General features: G+C 50.5%; 1 protein-coding gene across 1 annotated transcript in view; it reads left to right on the top strand.

Annotated features, from left to right (window-relative positions):
* Positions 1-27,722, top strand: part of LOC108151723 (bifunctional heparan sulfate N-deacetylase/N-sulfotransferase) — a 65,095-nt gene that overhangs the window by 31,168 nt on the left and 6,205 nt on the right. The window contains exons 2-3 of the mRNA XM_017280499.2: positions 6,450-7,725; positions 16,422-16,631. Of these exons, the coding sequence (XP_017135988.1) occupies positions 7,157-7,725; positions 16,422-16,631 (779 nt within the window). The 5' untranslated portion in view covers positions 6,450-7,156. The remainder of the gene's footprint in view (positions 1-6,449; positions 7,726-16,421; positions 16,632-27,722) is intronic.

Genomic DNA, 27,722 nt, shown 5'->3' with positions numbered 1-27,722 from the left:
AGAGTATCCGGGAGAAGGAGCGGATGGGAACTCCTTCCGAGCCATCCATAAATAATGGGTTGTCCAAGTTGTCCAAGGAAAAAGATACAAATTCGAAATGGAGTTAAATCGAATAAAGACCACAAACAAAGGCCGCACTTCATTAGTCCCCGATTGGGGCACTCGACGGCAGAACAATTCATTTGCCGAGGCGTCTCCCAGGGCAGGGAGAATCCCCGAGAACAGACCCCAAAACACACACGTGTATATCTATCGAAAATGTGTGTCAATTTAATTGTCAGACTAACTGATTTATGGCCCCATAAATAATGAAGAAGAAAGCACTAGAAAATGGGGGAAAAGCCAACAGAATTAGACGGGCGGAGAGACGGGCGGACACCCGGACGGACGGGCGGAACAGAAGGCGCTAAAGTGTGAAAAACTCATTAAGATACGTGAAATTTGTTTATCTCGAAGATACTCGCACCGTATATACAGTTCCATAGATGCCTCCCACGCATCGAGCCCCAAAAGGCGTGGATGATATAAAAAGCAATCAGCCATGCCAGTCCCCCTTTCTCTCTCTCTGTCTCTGTCCCTCTGTCTCTCTGTAATGGAAAGCCAAAAGTCTCGCATTCATCAGTCAAAATAATCATCACGAGAGACACGACAGCTACAGATACAAAGATACAGATTCGGAAACCAAGAAACTGAAACTGAAACTGAAATCGGAGACTGAAGAATGGCGTCTCTGGAGTCAAGTCTTATGTCCCCAATGGCCCCAATGGCCGATGGCCGATGGCCGATGGCCGATGAATGAGTCAGTCTTTGTCTTTCGCTGACCGCCGCTGTCAGTGGGTTAAAAGCAACTGTTCTGTAGCTGTCAGTGGGGGCAGGGGGGGGTTAAAGCCACACTCATTTGTCCAAAAGTTTATTTTGGTTTTCTCTTGTTTGCTTTTGTTTTTGCTTTTGCCTTTGCTTTTGTTGCCTGCTGCTGCATTCAATTTACTAAAGACAATTGATTGTTTGTTGTTGTTGTTGTTGTTGCTGCTGCTGCTGTTGTTGCACAAATTGAAAACGATTATCAATATGTTGCACGCTGACAGGCAGGCGGCAGCAGGGGGCACGGTGCCACGGGGTGGCGGTGTTGTGTGAATGCGCGAAAAACTAACAAAAAAACAATACAAAAAAAACAGAGAAATAGAAAAACAAAAGACAAAAACAGAACATACGGCGCAGTGGTCGCAGCGGCAGCCACAGCCAGCCAGGGGAGAGCCTCCAAACGAGTGACGACTGTGGGGATACCCTCTATTTTGGGCAGAGGGGAATAGCCCCTCGTATAGTCAGCGGAGTGGGATTTCTGTGCAGAGTTTTGGCCACAATCCACACGATTGCAAGGCATTTCGGTAGATGGATAGAATGTGTCTCTAGGATGAATCCCAGAGAGAAAGCAGCCTCGATGGCTTCTAAAATGTGTGGTTTTTCTCTGCAAAGAGCAGCAAAGCTCTGGAATTTACAGAATATTCGAGATTTATTAATAGATTTATTTCAATTCCTCCGAAACTGTGGCGTTGCCAAGGGATCTGTCCTCCTGCGACATGCCCTCCTCCTTCGGATCACAGGGTATGCCCGGCAAAGCAACAACAAACATTGGGGGCTGACTGATAAATGGCCAACACACTCACACACACACACACACAGACACAGACAAAAGGCAGGCAAAAGAGCGCCAAACAGCAGGGGCGCTGCATGCAGCAGAGTGTGGCAGGCATCTCAGGGGTGCCCTTCAACGCGATGCCCCCCCCATTAACCCATCCCCCCCGCCATTTAGAGAGAGATAGAAAGGGGGAGGGGGCTGGGAATGTAAACAAAATGTATCGTAGAATAAATAGTTTTTAAAACCATTCTCCCCCCCAGCCCACACCCCACTCCACCCCCCCCAGAACAAATGCATTTGAGGGAAAAGTGTGAAAAGTTTTCAACCACCCCACACCCCCCACCCCCACCCCCACCCACACCTATCCAAAACCAGAGAAAAGAATTTCAAGTAAACAGAAGAGAACTTTCGAGAGCTCCTTTTTAATTCGAATAAACTGCTTGGCGACATGGGAATATGGGAAATGAATGGGAAATTATGATTCCTTAAGTAAATTATAAGAAAATTGTGGATGGATGGATGGATGGAGGGATGCTTGAGGCAAACATCAAACAATTGAGTGGAAATGTTGGGGAAAAGCGCAAAGGAAAACGCCACTGGAAGGCGGAATTCTGTGGGTCGAGGCTGAAGATACTCTTCGGGGGACAAGAATGGTATCTAAATGGATTGAAGCCACGGCTTTGGATGTGTCAGGGGATTGTCTTTGGGAGAAACGAAAGTGGACCGTTTCTTGGAGATTTTTCCACAGATATCAGCACTCTTCTATCGATCCATCTCCTAGCTATCTGTCTACCTATCTTCATATCTCTCTTCCCTCGATCTTTCTGTATCTTTCGATCCATGCATCCATCTATCTTTCCCCGATCTATCTATCTTGTATCTGCAAAAGCTTCAAAGAGCACAAATAACAAAATCCCAAGAGAACGAATGAAGCTTCCATTGCAAGCCACAGTCTGAGGCAGCAGGCGGATGGGGCGGCGGAGGCGTCTCCAAGTCCAACCAACCAACTTTTGGATTGTGTCTCGCTTGGTTTCTTGGGCAATTGAAGAGGAAATTAAACAAGTTTGCCTAACGAAGAAAACGCACAAAGTTTTTTCCAAGAAGCGCGCCTTAAAGTATGCGGCGGCACAGAGGTGGCGGCACGAGGGGTGGCGGCACGAGGGGCGGCAGCGGGAAAAGCTTTTCCAAGAACAGTAAACTTTTCTTTTCTTTTATTTTATTTTTTGTTTCTTTCTGCAAAAGCCGGAATCTGCTGCTGCCGCTGCCGCTGCCACTGCCACTGCCACTGCTGCGACTGCGGGGGAGGGGTCACAGAGCGCGTGGCGTGGCGGCGGAGGGGAGCGGAGGGGCGGCATTGTCACTGCTGCTGCTTCTGCTTCTGCTTCTGCTGCTAAACTTTTTGAATCAATTTAAGTTTTGACATTTTAATGATAAATTTGTAACATGCAGAGAAAAACAAGGGCAGAAGGACACCCCCACCACCACCCTGCCCCTGGCAGTGTGCCTCTCCTCCATTGTTATGCCTTCCCCTTGCTGCTAGCGGTGGCTCCCCCTCCTTCGCCCCCTCCCTGATGGACTGATGGAGGATTCAGTTTATAAATTGCTCCAAGTGTTTCTCAAGATTCGAAAGGGGTGGCCGAGCGAGGGGGGGGGGGCTGCGGCGAGAGTTGCTCATGAAGTGACTTTGGACTGAAATGAAGTTCGAGCTCACGAAGAGAGGGGAGGGAAGGGGAGGGGAGGGGAGGGGAGCGTGCTGGTGCTGAAGAAGGGGTTCGAAAATTGATAAAAGTATGTTTGGAAGTGAAAGCAACTTCGATTTATGTGACTTTTCGCACACTTTCTCTCTCTCGCACTCTCCCACTCTCTCTCTATCTCTCTCTCTCGCACTCTCTCTCTCTCTCTCCCTTTCTCTGTCTCTGTGATTTCTTGAATGTTTAAGGACGTGAAATTGATCAATGAATGGGAATATTTGTACTTTTGAAAGTTATTTGTTGGAGATTTCACTCTTTAGTGCTGGAATATCCACTCTGGAAGATAACGGGGAAGTTTTCAGCACATTTTCAGCATCAAATGTAACTAAATTTCGTTGTATCTTTTTGTTTTTTGATTCTGTAACCATTCAGTAAATCAGTTCGAAAGTTCTGTAAGTTTTTCCTGAAAATGCGCCTTTTGTATCTCAATAAATGGGATCTGTTCGGAGGAAAATCTGTAACAGAGAAGCAACAGAGCGCTGTTAGCACAACAGAGGCTAACAGCCAGCCTGCTATCGCTCTCCCGGCTATTCCGCTCTCCGTTACATCCGTTCTCTGACAGCGCTCTGAGAGCGGTCTCGCTCTCACGATCCCCTTGACTCTCGGGCGGCCCATGATGCAATTATACAAGGTGGTCTCGTCGGCAAAAGTTAGTCCCTTAACGTATGCTAGCAATAAGTGCGAGTGAAGGGCACATAGTATAGTGAGTGTGAGTGAGACGGTATATGTTGATGTTGATTAACCCTTAACAGGCCCGTGGGTTTTAAAATTTTAAAATAAAATGATTTTACTGATATATTAATATTTAAATTTTATGCAGCCATTAATAATTTTTCTTCAACATTTTTAGTTATATTAAAATGTTCTTTTACATAATATATAAAGATTACTTCTAATTCTGTAGTATTTTTTTTTATATGCTTTTTATAATTTTGTTGTTGTCGGGACATAAGGGTTAAGAATATATCAAAAAATTCGTCCGTGAACAACCTTCATCATCAACAAGCAAGCATGCACTGACGATAAGGGACAACACGAACGAACTTCGGCTCCCGACGAGACCACCTTGTATAATTGCATCATGGGGCGGCCCAAGATATATTGAGGCGACGTCGTGCGCTGAGCCGAGGACCATCCCCTCTCGCGCGGCTCTCTTACGTTCTGCCCGCTTCCACGCATACCGACAGACGGATGGACCCTCGAAAGAGAGCAGATGTGCCCCATCTCGGGGCGGCCTTGGCTCTTGGACCACCTCTTTGGAACTAGTGGCTCCTCAACGATCCCCCCTCCTACAGTCAAGATCTGTGGGTGGAAGTCCTCTTACATTCCGAAACCATCTCTTACCTCTACTCTGAACGTCCCCCTCCGCCCAGAGGTTTCAGCCATTCAAAGTCTCATTCCGTCGCTCGCTTCTGTTATCTCGAACACATGTGCCGTGGCGTAGTGCCTGTTTATCGTGGATACAACATCATGACAAACATTGGCCATCTAAAACTCATTATTGACTCATTTTGTCGGCCCATAAAGCGCCCAGAAGTATGTTGTCTTTATTTTTTTTCGGTTGACAGCCGCAACAGCCAGGCATTTCCAATTAAGCCCCGGAACCAGAACCCCCCGGAACCCCAAATACGTGAGGATTTGTATCTGCCATCTCTCTGTGTGTGTGTGTGTGTGTGTGCGTTTGAGGCCATTAAGACCTCTGTAAACTGCGGCAGGCATATGCAGTTAATGGCTAAACACACAAACACACACACACACAAGCACACAGATGGATAGATAGATATACAGACCGCCCCTCCTCAGATACATTTGTATCTTGAGAGCCGTGCGTCGTGCGTCGTGTGACGCATGTCGTGTGTATGATTTCCCATTTGCCATTTGCGGCTTTTGACAATTTGTCGCTTTATTTACAGAGCAGCAGCTCTGTTCTGCTCAGTTCTGTTTGTTTGTTTGCATTCCATTCGAGATGTTCGGACAAACAAATTGACGAAATGTCTGTCCTTCTATCCGTCTGGTGTCCATCTTTGGCTCTGCCCCTGGGCTCTGGCCTCAGTGGGCTCTCGCTCAGTGCATCTCGAAGATAAACATCCAAGAAATCAACATTTCTTAATGTCCTTTGGAAGCAATTCCAATTTCAATTTCAATTCCAACTCGAGACTCGAGACTCGAACGGCGAAATACGAGCACAAACAAATGTCATCATCAATTAGTTGTGATAGCGATTATCGATTCGTGTTCAATGCACCTTTGCTGATAAGCAAAGGTGCCAAATGCCGCCAGAGGTGCAAACGGGAATTTATGTTGCAAATTGAAATTGGAGAAGCAAACAGAATTTATAGGCATCGTAATGGGCGATGTCCACTGCGAGTCCCAATTTATGCGATTTTCGTTCGGACTTTTGTAATTTTTGACCCAAAAACCTAATGGAATGGATTGGGGAATGGATTTGGACGGGGGTTTCACCAGCGGAATATCTCTGCAGTAGAGGCATCTTAGGGTCGAGGCACGTGTGTTCCATGTTCCATTCCGGCATTCCCCTGAGTAGAATGTGAAGTTCGACGCTTCTTTAATCCTCTTTCGGGCTATCCTTCGCCTCTGACTTCACCCACTGTCGGCCTGCTCGGCCCCGTCATGCCCAAGACATGCAATTTGTTGGTTTTGAACCATTTGCGAGTGCGCGGGGGTCAGCGAATGCTCGGATCGAAAGGTATATGGTATAGGCAGGGACTCAGTAGCCAGGGGTCGGCGGTCAGAGACGAAGCATAAAGGAAAACACCTTGGGATTGGGATTGGAATGGTATGGGCTCTGGTATGGACAGAACTGAGTGTCTGCCTGCCCAAACAGAAGTTCGATTCGATTCCCCCGCCCCCCTATGTACACGTACTACCCCTAGAATCCATTCTATATCTATTTCTATATCTCTTTTGGCCCACTAATGAAAAGTCAACAGGGAAAAGGCCCATTCCATTGGCTATTGTTGGGGCATTTGTGGCTGAATGTTTACACAACCGATAGACAATTATTTATTTATAATGTTTTTCCACTCTTTGCGGTCTTGCAGATAAGACGCGACCCACTGGAGCCCCCTGGAGCCCCGACTGGAGCCCCGACTGGAACCCCTACTGGAAGACTGGAAGAAGGGCCCAGCGGCAGCGGCAGTCAATGTCTGATTGTGTGTGAAAACTGGGCGGAGAACTGGGCGGAGAAATGGGTGTCGTCTCGCCTCTATGACTGATAATGATGCCATTCGAACACTGGAACGACTGCCCGCCAGAAGAGAGCTGCCACGACAACAACAACAACAACAGGAAGAAGAGCTGCCCCCACATGCCACGTGCCACACAATGGCCATGCCACAAAATGAGTATTTGAAAATCAGGAAACATATCAAATGGCGAAAGTGAAGAAAGCACAGAAATAGCAGCAGATCCAGCAGATACAATATCTATCTACTGGAGAGAGAGAGAGAGGAGCAATATATATATAAATAGAATACATAGGAAAATACCAATTTTTTTTGTTCCGGAAAGAGGAAAAGCTAAGAAAAGCCTGTGCCATAAACGGGAACTTTTATTTTGATAATTATTGAAATAAACACAAGAGAAAAGAGACACGAGACACACACGAGACATATCCCCTGACAAAGGAAGAAAACGCTGCCAATTATAGCGATAGAGAGAGAGAAAGAGAGAGATTTACACGCAGACACAACCACCGATAGACAGCAGCAATAGCTATATATCCCTGCCTCCTCCCCCCAGCAACAATATGACAATATCATCTGGAGAGACAACAGCCACAGCCACAGCGAGAGCTACAGCTACAGCGAGAGGCGCCACCACGAATATACATCATGCAACAGCCATAAATCGCAACAAATATGAAAAACTCATTACCAAGCCGCGGTCGCAGGATGCAAACGCGGAAACGGAAACCAATGGAAGTGCCACTGCCACCGCCACTGCCACTCCCGCTCCCATTGGAGCCACTACAGATCGCACAATGCTATTGCCTTTGGAGGAGACAAATGCCGCCGCCGGCATTGTCACGTACAAACAGAAATCGAATGGGAGTGCGAGTGGGCATGGCAATGGGCACATCAACAGCAGCGGCACCTGCAGCACCTCGTCATCGACGTCAATTGGCATCAGCAGCGGCGGCGGCCACCTAGGGGCAAGCTCCTCCTATTCCATGGGATGGACGTGCCATTGTTGCAATTTAATTGCGAGGCGCTGCTTCGGCATCAATGTGCGGCGGTGTGTTTTGGCTCTGCTCGCCATCACAATGGTTACGATATTCTACTACACGCATTACGTCGATACGGACGTATTTAATGGGTGAGTAAAACAGCCACAACAAGCCACAGAGCGGGGGCAAGCCTCTGCCTTGTTCTCTCTGCTCTTCTTTTTTTGCCCCCCCCTTTTTCGGGGGCTATTTCCAGCGGTATTTTCATTGTGTGCTCAACTGGTGAAAATGCACTTGATGTCTGCTCCGCCCCCCCTCGATCCCGCCTCTTGCTGCTTGCCCCATTGTTTGCTGTGCGAAATCTGTGGCGGGGCCAGCAGCAGCAGCAGCGTTTTGTTCCCTGTTTGATTGGATCCCTATTCTCCCTCTCCCGCTTCTTCCTCCTCCTCCTCTTCTGTTGGTTTTGCCAGGGGGCAGGCACGCGGCATTGGAAATTGAATCAAATTCGGGCGGAAAATCAGGTGCTAGCGAGCGTTAATCGGAAAATTCGTTGCCTAATGATGGAAAAGCTCATTCTCGAATCCAAGACGAGGGGGGTTTCCCCCCGGCAGCGACTTTTTTCAATGGGCTTTTCTCTTGAAAGTTTTTCAATGTTTTCGGCGGCCCCTTTGGAAAGCGGAAAGTTTTTTCATCAACAGATTTTTCTACGGCTTGCCACCAAAAGAAAGGACACAATTTTCCGCTATCGTTCGACAAGTTGCAGCCACAGCCGCAGCACAGCACAGCACAGCACAGTGCCACAGCCACAGCACAGTGCCACTGCCACTTCTATCGACGACATCGTGTGCCACACGCCACACGCCACACTTTTGCTTTGCTTCAACACCTTTTTCTGTGGCTCACAGGGAAACTCCTGGCGCTGGCTCTGGCTCTGGCTCTGGCTCTGCCCCTGGTCTCGGGTGGGGTTTCCTTTTGGGGGAGGCCCCCCTCTGTTGCCCCCCTCTGTTTCTGCTTCATGACATACTCGAAAATAAAACTCATTTCGGTGTGGCGCCATGGCGTTTCCTTCGGCGCTGAAGTGGCACTCGAACGGGGGAATGGGGGGGGGGGTGGATGGGGGGGAAATATTGCACATAATTGTGAGCGCTTTTCCTCGTAGCTTTCCCTGGCACGTGTGTGTGGGTGTGTGTGCTCTTTTCGGTGATTATTGTGCGAGTTGTTGGAATTTTCTTTTATACATTAAATTTTTCGCATGAAATTTTTGCCAGCAAACGAGAGGCCAGTGGCTGTGGCTGTGGCAGGGGCAGGGGCAGGTGCCCCACCTTTTGCTTTCGGCTACTTCTGCCGCGCAATTATGGTTTACAAACACATTTCGCCAGCGAGCAAACGGTTTCCGGCTGCAGTTGCACAAACAACGGGGGCGAAAGTTTTCCCTTCTTTTTTCTCTCGTTTTCTTCTTTTTTTTTTTTTTTGATTACTTTCATCAGCAGAAGCGGCAGCCAGGGGAGGAGCGGGGAACTGCTTTGGGGGGAAGGTGCCTGGAGGTGCCTGCAGCTGCAGTAGTCCTTTGTTTTCGTCCTGCCACACGCAACACAGGGCCTCCCCCCCTCCCCCAACTACGAGTCCAGGCGATCCGAGGATCCAAGGTTCCGAAATGTTCCTTCCTTGCACTTCACTCGCCATTCCCTCCGAGCTGATTATTAAATATTTATGTTTGGGCTTTGGCTTCGGCTTCGGCCAGCACTTTGGAATTTCATTTACGGACTCTGAGAACTGTGGCAAAGTTCATTAGTTTGGAGGCTAAGTGGTTGACCGACCGACCGACCAACCGACCGACCAACCGACCATCAATCAAGGCATACGTATATCCTTATAAGCGTATCCTTATGGCTCTCAAAATATGGTGAATTTTAATGAATTCAGAGATGGCCCCAGGACTCGAGAATGATTGTTGCATGCCACTGCACGATGCGTGATGCGTGTGTGCGTGTGTGTGTGTGTGTGCGGCTGAGTGTCTGTGTTTCCGGTGCTCCTTGTGGCCATCCGTCCGTTATGTAGGAAAAGGCGGAAACAAGTGACGTGCCACTCCTCTTTTTGGAGTGTTTTACCTTTGGGCTCTACGGCTCTACGGCTTCTGCTGACGCTTCTCCTGGCCGTGCTCTGCCCCTCCCCTGGCTGTGGTTGCCCCTGTGGCCAAATATGCCAGCCAGAGAGCGGTAGGGAGCGGGAGGGAGGGGCTCTGATGTGCTGCGTGTTTGTTTATGTCGTCTGTCATTATTTGCACGCACACACTGGCACACACTCGTACACACACTCGTACACTCGCACACACACACTCCACTGCTCGGAGTAATTGCACACACACGCATATGCATAACCGTAAATGCATTTGTTGTTCTTGCTGGTATTTCTGGTGCTGCTGTTCCCCCCCCCCCCCCCCCCTCCGTCTCCCCTCCTCTCCTGCTTTTGTAGGTGCAAAACGCATTTTGACAAAATGCAAACGTACGTGATTTGCATGCAGAGTGACTGACAGATGGACAGACAGACAGGGAGAGAGGCAGAAGGAGCACATTATTTGAAAGGATAACTAGGTGGATCGTTTGTTTGAATACCCTAGAACATACAGGGTGCATACAGGGTACATACAGGGTACATACAGGGTGGCTACCGACAAACTAAACTAATCTGGACTCTCTCTAACGTGGCATCCACAGTTGCCGAGCAGCGTCTGGCAGATTGCCGAATGAAGCCCGAATCAACAGATCTACCTCTCTCTTTCACACACTCTTCCGGGTGCAGTGTGCGCCCTCTGGCGTAGAAGAGCTCTAGCGGCTCTAGCGGCTGGTGTCTTGAATCGATTCCTCCTCTGAAAGACATATTCTGTACGATGGTTGTGCAGTGTCTCGTCTCGCTTAAGAGAGAGAGGGAGACTCGCTCAGAGAGGATCGCAAGAAACGAGTATAACGAGAGCGTGCTCCTCTGTAACGGCGAGGCGAGTGTGGGCAAGTCGAGAGTGACAGATAAATGGGAATAGCGTCGCAGAGAATGATTCTCCTTAAGCTAGGGCACTGGCAACGCCTCGAGAGGGCAGTTGCCTTTGAGAGTTGAGCCCCAATCGAGTGGCCCTTAGAGTAAAGTGGCGGAACCAAGATCCGACATAGTGATACGATCTTGTCTCAAGATACATAATTTCTGCAGCAGAAAAAAGGGTCTATGATTAGGTTAAAAATTTAATATTTTTGGTAAAATTTCCTATGGTTCGTCATACCTCCAGGGACTCCAGGGTATGAAAATCAAGATGCATAGACAGAGAAGGAGAGAGAGAGACAGGGAGAGAGCTGACAGGAAAGAGATGGACGTATAAACTGACAGAAACAACACGCTCACATCGCACCACAAACCCTTTCTGGCCCTCTCTGGCGCTCTCTGGCCCTCTCGCCTGTCGCCTGTCGCCTGGGACGAGTGCAATAATTGATTTGTAATGCAAAAACCTGACAAAACAGAGCACACACACACAGATACACGCACACAGATACACAGAGTGTGCGGTAATTTGTATGCATTTTTCAGTAGCTTGTAATTCTCTAATTCTGCATTTTAATTGAGTGTCAGATTATGTCAGAATCTATGCAACGAGTGTGCTTTCAGGGGGTGGGGTTGGGTGGGGGTGGGGGGAAACATACGAAAAAACAATTACGAATAAAGTGATTTTCCCTCGTTTCTTTTTTAAGGCGGACTGTCGTGTGTCCTTTATCCTTTATCCTTATTCATGCGCTAATTGCCAGCGACAGTTTATTCGATTCGCAGGACAACAACGCTTTCGACTATCTTGTCGCCTGTCACCGTCGTAGGGGAAGGGGCAATGTGGGGGGGAGGGGGAGGGGGCACACACACACACGAAAATCCACTCCGCTGTCACTTTTGGAGCGGCGGTGGGGCAGGACATTATTTACTTTGCGTGAGGAGTGCGATAAATGCAATTTGATGTTTCGGCGGGGGGCGGGAGAGGGCGGGGAAATAAACAGAAACTAAAACCGAAACTAAATCCAAAATGCCGCCACCGGGCGATAATCAACACAGAAATCGCTGCGTTTTGAATGCGGGGCCAGGCACGTGGCATGTGGCATGTGGCACGTACGTACACACTGATGCTCGCGTGCATTAATTGACTAAATATTTTTAATTGAAAATGCGATTATAAATGAGCGATGGCCTGTCCCGTGTGTCCCGAGTGTCCCGTTTGTCCCCTGTCCCCCGTCCCCTGTCCCCTGACCCCTGTCCCCTGTTCCGAGTGTCCTGTGTTTCCCCTGTGTCCTCTGTGCGTGTGTGCTTTTATTTTAATATTTTTCCCCTTCTCTTGAAATGTGATTACATATGCGTACGCGAGTATTTGCACACAAATCCATTCTGGCCATAAGGCTCCGTGGCTCCCACTCAAGGACTCCGCGATATCCTGCCGCTGGTGGCCGCTGGCCGCTGGCCGCGTGCTCCATGCTGTTCCGCCGCTGTCGGCGAGTGTTGCGAAATGCAATAAATAATTACATTTATTTGCTTTAAATGCAATTACAAACAAACAAACAAACAGAGGGACAGTCGCTGGGAGAGGCCTCCTCTCCCATTCTCCCCCCCACTCCCCACTACCCACTCCCCTCCCGTTCACAGTTCATTTGCCAGAGTCCCGAGTCCCGAGTCCTGCTCCTGGCAGACACTCTGGCGTCCTCTGCCCCTGTGTCCCCTCTCCTTGTCGCTGGCCTTTCCTCTGACATTTTCCCACTCATTTCCCGGCTGCAATTCAATTGAACTTGGCTTGATTTATTTAATTAAGTTTTTTTTTTTTCCTTCGTTTTTTGCCGTCGAGTCGCCGCCTCTGCCGCCTTTGCCCCCTCTGCCGCCTCTGCCCCCTCTGCCACTTTTGTTGCTGCATTTCCCTGACGACCACCGCAATCGGCGGATCCGTTTGGAGCCGTTGAGTCGCTTGTCGGGAGTCTTTATTTCAAGTGTTTTCCCCCGCCTCGCTCCTTGCAATTTTCATTGTTCTTAAGTGGCCGTTGCCCGGGAAATTCATCTCTTCTGTCGAGTGGAAATATGCGCCTCAGCCGAACGAAGGAACAAAAGGATTATGCGGATTGAAGCAATATTGTGGCATCGGCACGGCATCGGCACGGCATCAGTTCTTATTAAAGTTTTTAATGCCAAAAACCAAAGGAAATGCGGCTTCTGCTTCGGTGGCTGTGGCGGCTGTGGCATGCCACTGGCACATTGACAAGCGATTCGGGGCTGCTGCAGTTTTCCACTGAATTTCGTGGCTTAGTTACGTTCCCCCCCCCCTCCTTAAAGTTCTCTCTTTGCTTAGTTCTCCCCCCCTTCCTCTGCTCCTCTCTTTGCTCTTCTCATTTTCCAACATTTTCCGCCTCCGCAAATGTTTAAGTGGCCGCCGCTTTGTCTTCGTTTCGTTTGCTTTTTGTATTTGCATTTTGCACCCCAGAAAGGACCGAAGTGGGGCCTCCCCCAGCCACGCCTCCACCCTTGCCCAAAATGCATGGATTCCCCCCCCCCCCCCCTTTGGAAAATGTAGGTTTCCCGCCCCCCCTCCACCCAGGAATAGTACAGTCTCTCGGTTTTTTTTTTGGTATTTGTTTTATTCCTTTTTTTGGGGCAAGAAAATTGTTTTTTTCGTCCTTAGATATCATATTTTTCTATATGCCATATCCTTGTGCTAGATTCGCATTTTATTATGCCCTTCGCTGGGCTCTCTTTTTATGCTTTTTTTGGGCGGTGGTGGAGGAGGGGGGGTAGGGAGCCCTGCATTACGTATGCGCCCCGTTTTGTGGCAAGCGGCTGGGCTGCATGCATTTGCTACTTTGCAAATTTATTACAAATTTTTACATACGATTTATTGTCTGAGCGCGTGCAAGGCAGCAGCGGCCTGCCCAGTGGGCGGCGGGCAGCGGGCGGCGGGCGGCTCTTCCCGGAGAAGGAAAATCTAGGAAAATCCCCGCCTCCGGGCTCCCGGGGTTCTTGAGTCTCGTCGAGTCTCGTTGCGGCGACTTTATGCGCTCACGGATTCAATAAAACCGCCTCCCGCGTGTCATGTCTTCAGCTTTGACTAATAAGCCTTGGCCATGCCACCACGCTCATTGCCGTGCCCCACTTGGCTGCCCCTGCCACGCTGCGGAACAGAGGGAGACGGGGAGAGAGTGAGCTGTTGGCCAAGTTTGTTGCACGCCCGCATAAATAACACGTCGCAAATGCATAAACTGACTTTTTGTTGCCTAATTTATGCAGCAACAAAAGACGAAACTTTTCGAACCGAGAGAAGCCTTCGCTTGTAGTTCTTGCCCCTGCCTCCTGCCTCCATACTGGCTGCTTGACTCCGCTTCTCCTTCTACAGAACGGAAACGGAAATTTTGTGCTGTGCACAAATAAATCAGCGAACTGAGGCCCCGGCCAGGTTGCATGCCTCACTGGCTCACTGCCTGACTGCCTGCCTGCCTGCCTGCCTGTTTGCCCGAGAGTTGCCGCCCCGCAAATGTTGCACGAAATGCAAACAAGACACAGCGGAGGAGTGGAAGGAGGAGGAGGAGCAGGCGGAGGCGGAGGCGGAGGAGCAGCAGCTCAACAAAATTTCTTCATCATCCTTGCAGCAAGGGGCACGGCACGCGTGGCATCAGAACTTTTCTCCGTTTGCTGATGGGCCAGGAAAATGTCCTGCAGTTTGTGGCAAAAATTAGAAACGGGGAAGCCTTTCTTGGCAGAGAATCCTTGGGGATTCCGTGGAGCCAAAAAGGAAGAAAAGCAGATGGTGGCGGGGGGGGAGTGCAGAGCAAAGAAAAGCTTTGTTTTCCATCAAATCGATACCGACAAGGAAAGATGTGCCACACGTGTCGTGCGGCAGCGCCCCTCGGTTGGTTTCTGCGAATGCGAACAAGCTACCTTTTGGTGGGCAATACTTGTCCTTAGATATACGCCATGCCCCAAATAGATGCCTCCTTTTTGGCCCCAAAAATCCCGTCTTTCGGTCCTGCCTCGTGGACCCTTTTTTCGCTGAGGCAAGAACTTATACGCTCTTTATTTGTGGCTTATGTTTTTTTTTGATTTTGCAGCGGGCATTCTCCCACATTATATCCTGCACTTTGCCCCCTCCTCCCGCCCTCCCCCCCCTCTCGTGTTTATGGGGCATTCATTCAGGGCCGAAAAAAAGAGGAGAGAATAAACTTTTTGGGACCTGGTCTTGGGGGTTCTTCTTTCCTCTTTCCTCTTTCCATTTCTATTTCTATTTGGATTTGTTACAGTGTGCGCCACGAGTGTATGTCCGTCTCCGTCTCCGTCTCTGCTTTTGGAGCTGCTACGAGTGTGTGTGTGTGTGTGTGTGTGTGTGTGTGTGTGTTGCTGCTATCTAAATATTTTGTTTTGGCAGTGCAAAAGTTTTGCCAGAGTCCGTTTTTCCCTTTGCCTGCCGCAGAGCAGAGAAGGTCCTTGCCGGAGCCCCTCCCGCGCACGATTTTGTAATGCAAAAAGTATTTACATTTGCCCAAAGAGCACTGGGAGCCGGAGAAGGAGAGAGTCCTGGCGGCATGCATGGCCTGGATGTCCTGCACGGACTGGCTGGCTGGGATTTCGGGGCTTGGCCTAATAGGTTTTTGTTAATTTTAGGGATTTCGCCTTGAAAGGCGCAGCAAAAAGGGTTCTGGCACACAGGCAGGATGTTGCTGCTTGATTCAAGGACTCTTTGCCGCCGCTCCTGCTGCAATGTAATGTACTGCATGGCCCCGAAAGGTCGGCCCAAAGGTTGGACGGCAGGAAGTTGCAAGGATATGTGGAAATTGCATAAGCTTTATAATAAAATGCTTTGCTCCTTGCCAGCAAGGAGCAGCAGAAAGGATAAGAAAGGAGCGGCAGCCAGAGGCGGGGGCAGCACCAGGGGCAGGGGCAGCAGTGGCAGTGGAAGTTGCAGGTGAAACTATGATAAAATCGAAACACAAAAACTTGCCCAGGTCAAAGGTGTCTCTCTCTCTCTCTCTGTCTCTGTCTCTCTCTTGTGAAACTTTTCCACTCGGGCTGAGGGGCAGGACACACAAATTCACATTAGAGGCGGAGACAGAGGGAGCGGGAGCGGGAGAGGGGGGCCGAGTGGGTGGGGAGTGGGAGCTGTGGCACGTTTTGCAGGTCGTTTCGTTGGTTTGTTAATGAGAGACGAGGCCGCCTGGCTGTTGTCCTTTAAAGGACACCCAAATGAAGATACATGTGAGACGGGGCGTGTGTGTGTGTGTGGGTGTGTGTGTGTGTGTGTGTGTGTGTGCGGTGTATCCTGTATCCTGTAGCCTGTAGCCTGCGTCTTGGTTGAACAGCAGATGGTCTTGGCTTTTATCTTGCGGCAAACAGTGGCAAGAGCAGCAGCAGGAGCTGCCACTTCGCTAACGACAGCGCGCGGCAGCCGTTACATTGTGGTGTGGCATGTGGCATATTACGCATACGCAACGTGTTGTCGCGTATCTCAATTTGTGGCAACCTCCACGCTCCTCTTTGCTACTTCATTTTTGGCCGTGTGCGGCACTCCCCCCGCCCTCCCCCGCCTTCCCCTCTCGCTCAAATACAACAAATGAATGCCTCTGGCTGTGGCTCGTCCTCGTTTCTCTCTCCTCTTCCGCCAAACGAAGGAGCTCTGGCGGAAACTCCTTTGTTGCCACTAAATGTTGCACCCCACCCCCACTTTATTCGTTTTACTTGCAGCATATTTTTCCATGCATCCGAAAGCGGGATGCGGGATAGCCGAGGATCTACTTTCCCCCCACCGCCCTCCAATGCCCATAACGTGTCTAATCCTCCCGTTTTGCTTGTTCCGTTGCAGCCTCATCCAGCGCGACACACACCCGGCGCCGATCATCCACTGCCGCATGCTGAGCGCCGCGGGGAAGCACGTGCGGGACGCCTCGCCGGCGCCCGACCACCGCTCGGAGGCGCGGCTCCGCATCGATCCCAAGGTCCTCGTCTTCGTGGAGACCACCTACTCGGGCCTGGGCCGGGACATAGCCGAGCTGCTGGTCTACAATCGGATCAAGTGAGTGGAACCCAGCCCCACAAATGCTTCTTGCCCCGCCAAATGGTTGCATAATTGGCAAAGAGGCAGCGACTCGACGATAATTATTGCTACACTTCCGGGGAAATGGCAGTGCAAGTGCCAGTGGAGGTGGCAGACTGCCCCACAAAATGAATGGCAAGTGGCTTGCCCCCTGCCTGCCGCCTGCCTGTCGCTGCCCCTGCCCCTGCCCCTGCCCCTGCCTCTGCCAGGAGAGCACTGACTGGCGCCTGGCCATTGTCAATGTTGACCCAATTTGGTTAGTTGGCCGTAAAAAGGCAGGTTATGAAATTAATGCCAGGCCCTAGATGGGACTCCATTCTACTGTCGTGCGGGAGGGGAGACCAGGGGAGGAGAGGAGAGGCTGAGTGCCGCAGGGAGGCAGATACAGAAGAGAGATTGTGGTGCTGCTGCTGCAGCGGGGCAGCAAAGCATTCCAGTTTAATTGGCAACTTATGCTTTTGTGGTCGAGTGCCCTGTCTATCCGTCTGTCTGTCTGTCCGTCTCCCTCCCCGCTCCTCTCTCCCTCCTGGCATATCCATCTCCAAAGCCAGCCCCATGGCAGCTCAGGCGGAAGTCTCGTTTTCTCTGGCTGCTCACCTGCTGCTGGCCCCCATTTCCTGGCTGGCTGGCTGCCTCACTGCCTGCCTCACTGTCTGCCTTCTGGCCAAGTCAGCAGTTTTTCCATCTGGCAACAAAGTCCCCGTCCTCGGAGGCACTGAATGTAATCCGTCTGGAGGGAGGGAGGGCGCCTGGCTGTGGCCCCCGCCATTCTTGAAGGGTATTAGAAATTCCTCGTATCTTTTGAAGAGGGATCCGTCTTCCTTTCTGCCTCCGAGAGGCACTCCCTGTTCTGCCATTCGGGCGAGGATATGCCTTTGTGATTCCGCTCTGGAGATGTGTCTCTCCCTCTCTCCCTCTCTCTCTCTCTCTCTGTGGCTCTGTTGAGGTGTGAGCCTCCTCCTTCGACCCCGCCCAATTGGTTAACCGCAGGATGACCGCAGGATGTTCATGCAGCCTCCGTTTCCGGCACCGCCCCCGCCCCGCCCCCGCCTGCACAAATAACCGCAATTATTATGCCAGCTGCACTTTGCAGCTCTTTGCGGGGGCGTGTCGGCCGGGGGGTGGGGCATGCCGCCACAAGAGAGGCCAGGCCAGGACGGGGGGGCGAAACGTCTGGCTAAAACTTTTTTGCTTCACACTTTTTTTGGTTTTTCTTTTGGTTTTTTTTTCCCTTAATTTCTACTTTAATAAAAAAAGGCAGAAAAATGAAGGACATGCATGTGGAATCCTGTGGCAGAGGCAAGAAAATAGTCTCGGGCCGCAGCCGGGAGGAGACCCGCTTGTGGCAGGATCCAGCGGGGGGGGCGGGGGCATGCCACAAGGACGATCCCTGTCAAACGGAGAAGAAGTCGAAAAGGCAAAAATTTCAATTTGCCGCAGCTTTTGTTGATGTTGTTTGCTGCCTGCCCCTCTAATCCCCCCCCACCCTCTCCTCTCCTCTCGTCTCCTTCTGCTGGTTGCTCGTCCTTTTGCCTCGTTTTCGGCTTTTGTGTTGTATAATTAAATTTTGTCGTTATGGCAAAGGGGCAGGAGGACAGGGGGGGGGGGGGGGGGGGCACAAACTAGCAATGACAGCCCCCCCAAACCCCTATCGCTGGAGCGCCCTCTCCTTCAGCAGCAGACAAGTGCTTCAACTTTAATGAGATTTCAAGTACAAATAGCAGCAGCAGCAGCAGCAGCAGCACACAGCAATGGCATTCAGTCAGTCGTAGCAGATTGTCCCCACTTCACTCCATCCCCCTCCATCCGCCCCCCCTCGTTAGCTTCCTCCTGGAGCCCTCCTTCCTTCTGCTGAGTAATGCCAGGACATTGTCTCTCTCTTGCGCAGCAGCAGCAGCAGCCGCCCAAATATGCAGGCGAATGACTCTTATGACCTAATCAACTCTTGGTTATAGATGCCTCTCTCTGTGTCTGTGTGGCAGGAGCATCTGCTGTCTGTGTGTGTCTTGATGAATGCTTTCCCTTTACATGAATGCCTGCCTTCTGTTTCTGCTGCTGCTGTTGTTGTGTGCTTATCAATGACTTCATTAGTGGCAGCAGGGAGACTCCTTCTTCACTGGGGCGCACCCTTCGAACCCCGAACCCCGAACCCCGCCATCCCCGAACCAATGCGATCCTTTGGCGTGGCAACAAATTTCATTAACATTACCATCTCATTACCTCTGTGTCGGCGTGTGTGCGAGAGAAATTTAGTTGAAGTTTCGCTGCAACACAAGCCTGGAGGTATCTGCCATGCACTCCGACCCCCCCCCTGCACCCCTGCGCCCCATGCAGGGGCCACATGTGCCAGAGGGCGGGGGGCAATCAAAGTTGTCGCTGAAAACACAGACAGACATCAAGGGCGTGGGCTGCCATGGCAGCAGCAGCAGCAGCAGCGATCAAATATTGTTAAGCGTTTCCATAGGAGCATTTGTATCTGTATCTGTAGCTGTAGCTGTATCCGTGTGTGCTTTATCTGTGTGTGCGGGCGTGTGTGGCAGGTGCATTTCCTTTATAACTTTTTCATGAATCGCAACTTTCCACCGGAGTCTCTGGGTCTCCCATCTGCAGCTCTCGAGCTTTGCCAGGCGCCCATTATCAATTATTTATGAGCCGAAGAGACATCCCCCTCCTCCTGCTCCTCCTCATTGCTCCCAAGTTGCCACTCAATTAGCCGTGAAATATGCTCGACTCCATCGACTTTTTGCACTGTCACACGTGGCGTATGCGTAATGTCTGTGGGCTGGCAGCATGGCATGCCGTGGCACACACGATTCTGATGGGATCCAAGAGATTCCTTCGAGCAGACGAGTAATCGAGAGATTATCCGGAGTTTTACTCCCAGTTTTTCGATGGGGGGAGGGGGAGGGGGGCTTCCCAGGGACAGCAGCAGCAGCCACGTTTTCTCTCTCCTTCTGGCTCTCTTATTTTGGCCGCTTCTTTGCTCGTTTAGACGCTCCAATTAGCCGCCAGTTCATGCTTTCGGCCAATTGATTGATTGCCAGCTTACGAGGGACCCAGTGCCCCCAAGTGGGCGGGATGCCGCCAAACGTGGCACATACAAATCGACTGCCAAGAGTCGCCGCCGCGCCAGGAAGTATGCAAAGTTTTTGGCCAAAGTTTTTCCGGCCGAATTGGCCGCCATTTGTGTCCTGGCCAGCCTCCAAAAAGGGGGAGGGGGGGGGGATGCAGAGGCGGAACAAGCATTAACACAACCAAAAACTTGTCCTGCCACTTTTGGCGGCAGTGGCAGTGGCACAGGGGCAGTGGCACAGTGGCAGTGCCATCTAATGCGCCGTGAAATTCTAATGAAATTTTCTTAGGTAATTACGCGGCCTCCCCTACTCCCCCCCCCTGCACACACACACACACACACACACACACGCAAGTCGTTTATTAAATCGCCATTTATATTGTGCACTGGGGGGGGGGGGGCATGCCACGCCCCTCGCGTGCATTATGCGCGTAATAGCTACTTAACCTTATTTTCAATTTTTGATTCGGCTTTTTGTGCCCTGCCGCCAATCGCTGTGGCATCAGTCAGTGGCAGCGGCATCGGTGGCATCGGCATTAGTCAGTGGCGCGGCATGAAGTCAAGTCAGGCGGCAGGCAACGAGGCAGGACACGGAAGTCATCAGCAGCCTTGTTATCGTGGCACGGCATGGCATTGCCCCCCCCTGCTGTGGCAGGATCCATCTCCATCCCCCCCCCCCCTCATGTGTGTGTGTGTGCTGCCGATGGGTGGGCTGTGGCTGTGGCTGTGCGCCTGAATAATGTAGCATGCTTTGTGGCTCAGCCCAGGTCCCGAAAACGGCGCTCATCCTTTCGCCTATTCCAAGCGCTGATTGCGCCACTGGGAGCCGGCGAACTTTTTTAAAACGCGAAAAGGCGACAAACGAACCCAACAGGAGGAGGCAGGAGGCAGGAGGCAGGAGGCACCAGGCAGGCACCCTTCCCTTCCACTGACAGGCACATGGCAAACGCCATAAACAGCCACCACAATTGGAAGACTGCCATGGCAGTCAGGCAGGGAGCCAGCCAGGACCTGCCTGGGTTTTGGCCATCGAATGGGAGTGGGGGGGGTGGCTGTGTTGGGGTTACTGTCTGTCCCTGTGCTGCCATCGCTTTTCTCATCATAATCACACCCTTTTTGGCCCTTATTCGCCCCAATGTTTACTTTAATAATGTCGCGGAAAATTCCCATTTTCAATTTCGTCGCACAAGTCAATGGAGGCCACGAGGCCGGGCTGCCAGAGGAGACCCCTGGCACTGTGGGGCCAAAGAGGCCAGAAAGCGCCTGAAAATTCCACAGATCATTGATCGCTGATTTGGAAAGGAAACAACAAATAAACGGAGACCTGGAGAGGCTTTTTCTGCTAATAAACGATACATTTCAGGTGCAAGGAAACACGCTTTTAATCCCATGAAAACCCCTTGTTTTCCAATCAGCAACAAAAGCATTGCTTGGCCAAACAAAAGGGCAATGAAAACACTCAAAATTCTTGTGGATTTTCATTCATTTTTGCCCAAATTCTGCTGATATTTTACATGCACCGCAGAGTATTTTTGTGTACATTTTCTCGAGCATTTATTGAATTTCCAAACAGAAGTCTCAACAATTTGCGTGCCTTTTTGCACCACCCAGCAGCCGCACCCCCAAAAAGGTATTGAATTCAACCCTTAAATACGCCGCATTCCATAGCCATCTTCGATTCCTTTCAACAATTAGAAATTCCTTGAAATCTGAATGCAATTCGGATATAAAAAAATGCAAAAATTGTTCATTGAAATCTCCATTTTCCTGCATTCTCCTCCACTCTCCTCCACTCTCCTTCACTCTCTCCATTCTCTTCACTGTTCTGCGACACAATGGCCATACGATATAGTCCCTGAATATATGTATATAAATACCGCTATGCCCCCACATATGTGTATAGTCTTTATATTAACCCCCCCTCCCTGCCCCTTGGCCCCCCCCTTGGCCACCAGTGTGCGCTGTTTTGTGTGTAAATATGAAGGGGGGGGGGGAAAAAAAAGGAAGGAAAGAAGGAGCAAAATATTTGTGCTCTAGCGCTTGTGGCACGTGACGCAGCAGTTGGCTGGCTGGCTGGCTGGCTGGCGGGCTGTCGTTGCTGCCACACAGAGATTGCTACTGCTGCCACCTTGCAACCTCCTGGCTGCTCCTCCTCCCCCTCTCATGTTTTCTTGTGACAAGTTGGCTTTTTGCCTGCCTCTCGCGCCCCCCCGCCCTCTCGCTCCCGCGCTGTTGTGTGTCGCTTGTTGTTAGACGAATATTTTGCTCCTTTCTTTCGTTCTTTTTTTGTTTTGTTGCCAACAAATTGGTTATTTTATTGAATTACTCAAGCAGCAGGAGGCAGCCAATGCCACCTACGCCTCTGCCTCTAGTGGTGTGTGTGTGTGTGCCCCCCTGCCTCTGCCCCCTAACCCTGCTCCTGCCCCCCATTTGTCGTCTGTCGTCTATCGTCTGGGGTTGCGTGATTATATTGGCCTAAACAGGCGATGGCTGGTGGCTGCTGCCTGGTGGCTGGTGGCTGTTGCAAGTCGCGTTCAGCGACTTTAAGGACATTGCCGTTGCGTGTTCCCTGCTCCCCTCTCTGGTGCCTCCTCCCGTGGAGGGAGTATATATTTCGCAGTGACTTAAGTAGTTTCGCCGCGTATAATAAATTTTCTAGTTTAAACTCATTTATTGCCCGGGCGACTAAGGATGAAAGAACGAATTGCCGGCAGGAAATGGAAGGGGAACGGGTAGGGGAAAGGGATAAGAGGGATACGATACGAGACGATACCCTCTATAATGGCCATTTGTTGTATAATTTTCACATTGTGTTTAGTGTCGAGGCGTGGGAGGAGGGAGCGTCCTTCGAGGGTCTCTTATTTGTGATATATGTGTGTGGGAGGGGCACTCGAGTATCTGCAGGGGGCGGGGAGGGGGGGGCGTGTGTTAATTACACTTGAAAATTATAGGCCACGGGGCGAAAATGATGGCTTCATTCGTGGCGGCAGTTTAATTGGAGATTGCGTGCGCGGGAGAGTGCCTTGCGGCAGGAGCTGATTGCAGGAGGTGCTCTCTCTCTCTCTCCCCCTCTCTCTGATGGAAATCAATCGCTTGGTCAAGGATGGACTAATTGGGGCACGTGTGTCGGCTGCTGCATGCGCATCTAATCAACTAATCAGAGCCCGGCTCTTGGCGCTTGGCCCCTTGGGCCTCCCCTGCTAATTGCATCATTATTCACACACACACACACACACAGCGAACAAGTGGAAAAGGAAGGAAAAAGGCAGACAGGACAAGCAGATGCCTGGCTTGATGCTCTTTATGGCCAGGGATCACAGCGCCGCCGGGCAGGAGCCGAACAGAGGACCCAAAAAGATAGAAGACCCGGCCCCTCGATAGGAGCCCCCGAAAAGGTGCAAAGACATATTATCCGGGGCCAAGACATGGCCAAAAATGAGTATCTTGTGGGGGGGAGTTCTTCGATTAGGGAGAGGTGTCTCTGCCCTCCAGGGACTCAGCATCGTATCTGTCCGTCTGTGCGTCTGTCTGGCTGTCGCTCTCTTTGTGGCAAACACACAGCGCCCTACAGCTTAATTTCCTGACGCAAATATCAACAGGGAACGACGAGGGCTAGATGCCGCAACACAGGATGGAGTCGCCCCCAAAGCGCTCTAATGAAATTACAACACACGGGTCTGGGCTGGTTGTATGTTCCGGCGGAGTGGAGGGCGAGGTGGGAGCAGAGCCTGCGAGAGCGCAGTGGAGACACGAGACCCCGTGTAAGCCAAAGTGCCAGTGGAAAGTCAACTAAAACTAAGCTCATTTAATGCGTTGCATAAGCGACAAGCGGAGTAGCACCTTTGCCCTCCCCCCTCCCACGACGACACGGGGAATCCTGCAAGCAAACAAACAAACAGACAGACGGACAGGCAGACAGAGAGACAGACAGACAGACAGACAGAGAGAAAGTAGCAGGAAACATGCTACAACTACAGCAGGAACTAGCAAGGAAACATAGATCCTGTGAGTGAGACTATGGAGACCCTGGAGGATACCCTGAAGGATGTGTTCAGTATTAAGCACGATTATATCCATCCATCTAACGGCATCTGTGTGGTGCAGTCATCCAATTCGGCTTAACTTTGGATCATATTTAGCCAAGACAATTTCGAAAGAAGTTCTTCCCGAAAACATATCCTCTTCGGAGTTTCAATCAGGCAATCAAGCAATCAAGCGGTCCGTTTTCGCCTCTGGGTGCTCCCGTTTTCGCTCCTGTTAGGCGCACGATTCGGTGCTGTTAGGCGCACAAGATCCCCTGTAAGCGAAGCCGGCTGCGTCAGCTGTTGGCACGAAAACGCAAAGTGCTGCTGCATTGAACCAATTATTTCAAAGATGAGTTTGAGGTGGGCTCAAACAAAGAACTATTCCATGTTAGTGCATCCAAGAGTCATCTGTTTCTTTGTAATTATTGCAATTTGGATTCTTTTTGGTGTTCCTGCAACACCGCGCGTCATGCGGCAGCTCCCCTCGGTCATTGCTACGTTCCTGCCTGTGATTCGCGCGTGCCAGCCACTTGATGGTCTTTTTGTTCTTAACTTCTGCGTTTTGCGATATCGGGAGCATCAGTTTTGGCGTTTCCAAAAGTAAATCGCAAAGTGGAGAAGTGCGAAAGTGGAGCCTGACAAACCTAATACTAGTTATACGCCTATTCTCATACGATATAGGGTTTCCCTAAGGCATATTATTCTGCTGTAATTATTATTTGTAGCTGTAAACGAAGGCTTTGTTCCCATTTTAGATGGATGGATGGATGGATGGACATGTAAAGCGGTATTTGAATGGGAAATATGGGGGAATCGTAGTCAAAACATACTGCCGTCTGCGGGGATGGACACGCGATATTCTCTGAGCGTTTTCATTGCTCTTGAGTGTCGGAAGTCCGTTGCTCCCTGCCTAACCGACAGCTCCTCAAACTCGCCGGAAAAGGGTATTCCGAACAGCAAACCGAGAGAGGAGGAAGGGGACTGGAGAATGGAGAAAGGGGAAAGGAGAAATGAGCAACAAGCCCAGTCGCTCGCTCAGTCGCTAACGCCGGCATTTGCACTTTTGCGTTTTACGTTTATCCCGGGGATAATTTAACACCCCATACAAATGCAAACAAATGAGCGCCCGACACTCCGGGACTCCGAGAATCCGACACTCCGACACTTACTGGCATAAGTATACGTACGAGTGTGTACGGCGTTTACGGCGTGTACGGCGTGTACGGCGTGTACGGCTGTACGACGTGTGAGAAAAAACCAAACATTTATTTACTTGCAAGTAATACCCGGTAATGGGTTTTTAAAACAAATCCTCTGCGGGCCTGTAAATGAACTTCCGACCTTTCGTCGCGTCGCCCGCTGTGTCCCCCTCTGTTTCTGTCTCTGTCTCTGTCTCTGCTTCTGTCGCCCCTTTCGCTGGCTCTTTCTCTGGCAATTAAATTTCAAATAACAACACACACACACACACACACGCACACACGCACATGTGTAAGTGTAATCGGAGAGTGAAGGAAAGGGAAGGCAAAGGGAAGGCAAAGGCAAAGAGTGTCATTATATAGTTAATTAAACAAACATTTTGTGCAGATAAAACGCTTTAATTAATGCTCTTAGTAGAGGACTTCACTTTAAAGCTCTTTCGCTGCTCTCCCCCCCCCCCCCCCCCCCCTCCCCTGCCCTGCCCCTCTCACACATGGAGAAACACCTGAAAAGTATGCAATGAAAATTCGTCACGCTGCTCTGCGGATCATTTGCATGAAAGGGTGTGGGTGGAGCGGGTGGAGGAGACGGAGTGGGTGGTTGGGCCTGATGGACTGGGCAGTGGCTTTGCCGTTGCCATGGAATTGTGTGTTTGGATGCAATATTCAATCAGGGATAAAAATATTAAAAAAAAGAAATACGTATTTTCATATCATATTTCCACAAATGAAGACGAATAACTATTTGTAAATTCTGGTGCTGGGGATCCAACGTTAAAGGGGGACCATTGAGAAAGGAAACGGTTTCTGGAGGGTCTTCCAAGGTATAAGACACCCTTAATACCATTCCAAATACTTACCCAAATATCTCGACCCCCTAGTCCCCACTCCGCAATCCCTATAGCTGGTCCCATGGATCTCCTCTGCCCAGGGTATCGCCTCGTCGACTCTCTCTCTCGCTCTCTCCGTCTGTCTCTTTGCCATGCATGAACATGCATGTCCATGTCCTTTATAGTATTTGCCTCCTGCTGCTGCCTTTGTTGTTCTTATACATTGTCCAGAAGCTGTCGTTGAGCGTGCGATTTTTCAATATCCTGCCGCGCAACATAAATGACCATTTTTGATGGGGCTTTCTGGCATGACCCCCCCACATGCCTCCCTGCCTCCACGCCAAGGGGTGACACATGGTCTCGTGTTGACGCGCCATAAAATATGCAATGCATGCAGTATGTCAGCGTTTTACCCCCAACGACCCCCCAACCACCCAGCAGCCTCACCTTTTTCGTTGCCTCCCTGCCTCCCTGCCTGCCTGCCTGCCGCCCCCTCTGACTGCCAGTCAGCTCTCATAACTCGGGAAAAGACGGGGGAGGGCAGGGGCTTTGGTGGAAGGCCAAAAGTCATTTCGTTTTTTGTCAGGCCCATCGCACAAAACTATCAATAATATTCCACACCCCGCCCCCTCCCTCCCATCGCACGCCACATCCCGCAACCCGTCCGGGGGGCATCCAGGGGGCATCCAGGGGGCACCCAGGAGCTGTTGCTGCTGTTGCTGCTGCTTCTGCAGTCGGACACATATAAACTGTTTTGCTTTATGACTTTTATATGCAGCTGCAGGATCCGATGGAGTGCGGGTGTGGGGGTGTGGGGGGGCTGCATGCTGCAAATATTTTTAATATGCTTCGCGCGGCAGCGTCAAAAAATGCTTACAATGCCAGCAGCTATACTACGTTACGTTACGCTTACGTTGCGTTACGTATCGTAAGCGTATAGAGGTAACCTCCCCTTCCGCTATTTATTTTTTAGCATTCCGCTGCGATTCGGTTACGCGCGGGGGAGATGGGGGGGGGGGGGGGGGGGGGGCACGCGGATACATCGCCGTTTGGCATATTGAATACTGTTTTTTGTTGTTTGGTTGGATGGGGAGAGAGGGTGGTGGGTGGTGGGTGGTGGTGGGGAGTCCCGATTCTGATTGCTGAATTTTGGTTTTTGGCATCGGTTTTGGGTTTTGGGTTTTGGGTTTCGGTTTTTGTTTAGCTTTAAAGTCCGCTAAATGGCGGGTATACAGGATGCAGAGGATGCAGGATGCAGGATGCAGGCTGCATGGCAGGATGTTGGCGGTGCGCAAAAACCCAAAGCCAGTAACCGACATTTGGCATACACACTCGTGTGCACAACATGGTCTATACGGTCTACACAGCATCCTGTGTGTGTGTGTGTGTGTGTGTGGGTGTGGATGCAATGTATCCATAGACACAACAGGCAGGGCAGGACAGGGGCAGGGGAGAGGGCTGGGGTCAGACATGAAATTCAATCAATTGGAAATTCCATATCAGTGGAAATATTTTAATATTTATGCAAAATATTTACGCACGAGCCAAAGCATTCAGTGGCTACAGGGGGGGGGAGGCTACATTTTAGGGGCAGGGGAGCACTCGCTGGAGAAAGAGAAAGAGAAACAGAAACAGAAATAATAATAATAATATTGAAATTGAAATTGATTTTATTTATAAGGCCATTCCATCGAAAATTTATGCAGCATTCTCTCTCTCAATGTAATTATTGCCGAGGTTTTTTCCGCTGAGGGCCACTTGCAAATTGCAAATGAATATGCCACAAAGCGTGGCATGCTACCTGTGTGCCTGTGTGTGTGTGTGTGTGGCGGCATAGGTGAGTGAAATATGAATATTAATGAATGCCCAAAATGGTTCGTTTCGCTGTAAATCATGGCAGCTGTTAAAGTCAGCCACGGCACTGGGATTTAAACTATATTGAATGA

Source organism: Drosophila miranda, chromosome XR (genome assembly GCF_003369915.1).
Source record: "Drosophila miranda strain MSH22 chromosome XR, D.miranda_PacBio2.1, whole genome shotgun sequence".
Taxonomy (NCBI): domain Eukaryota; kingdom Metazoa; phylum Arthropoda; class Insecta; order Diptera; family Drosophilidae; genus Drosophila; species Drosophila miranda.
The sequence above is the reverse complement of the archived record's forward strand: the minus strand, read 5'-3'. Positions and strand labels throughout refer to the sequence as shown.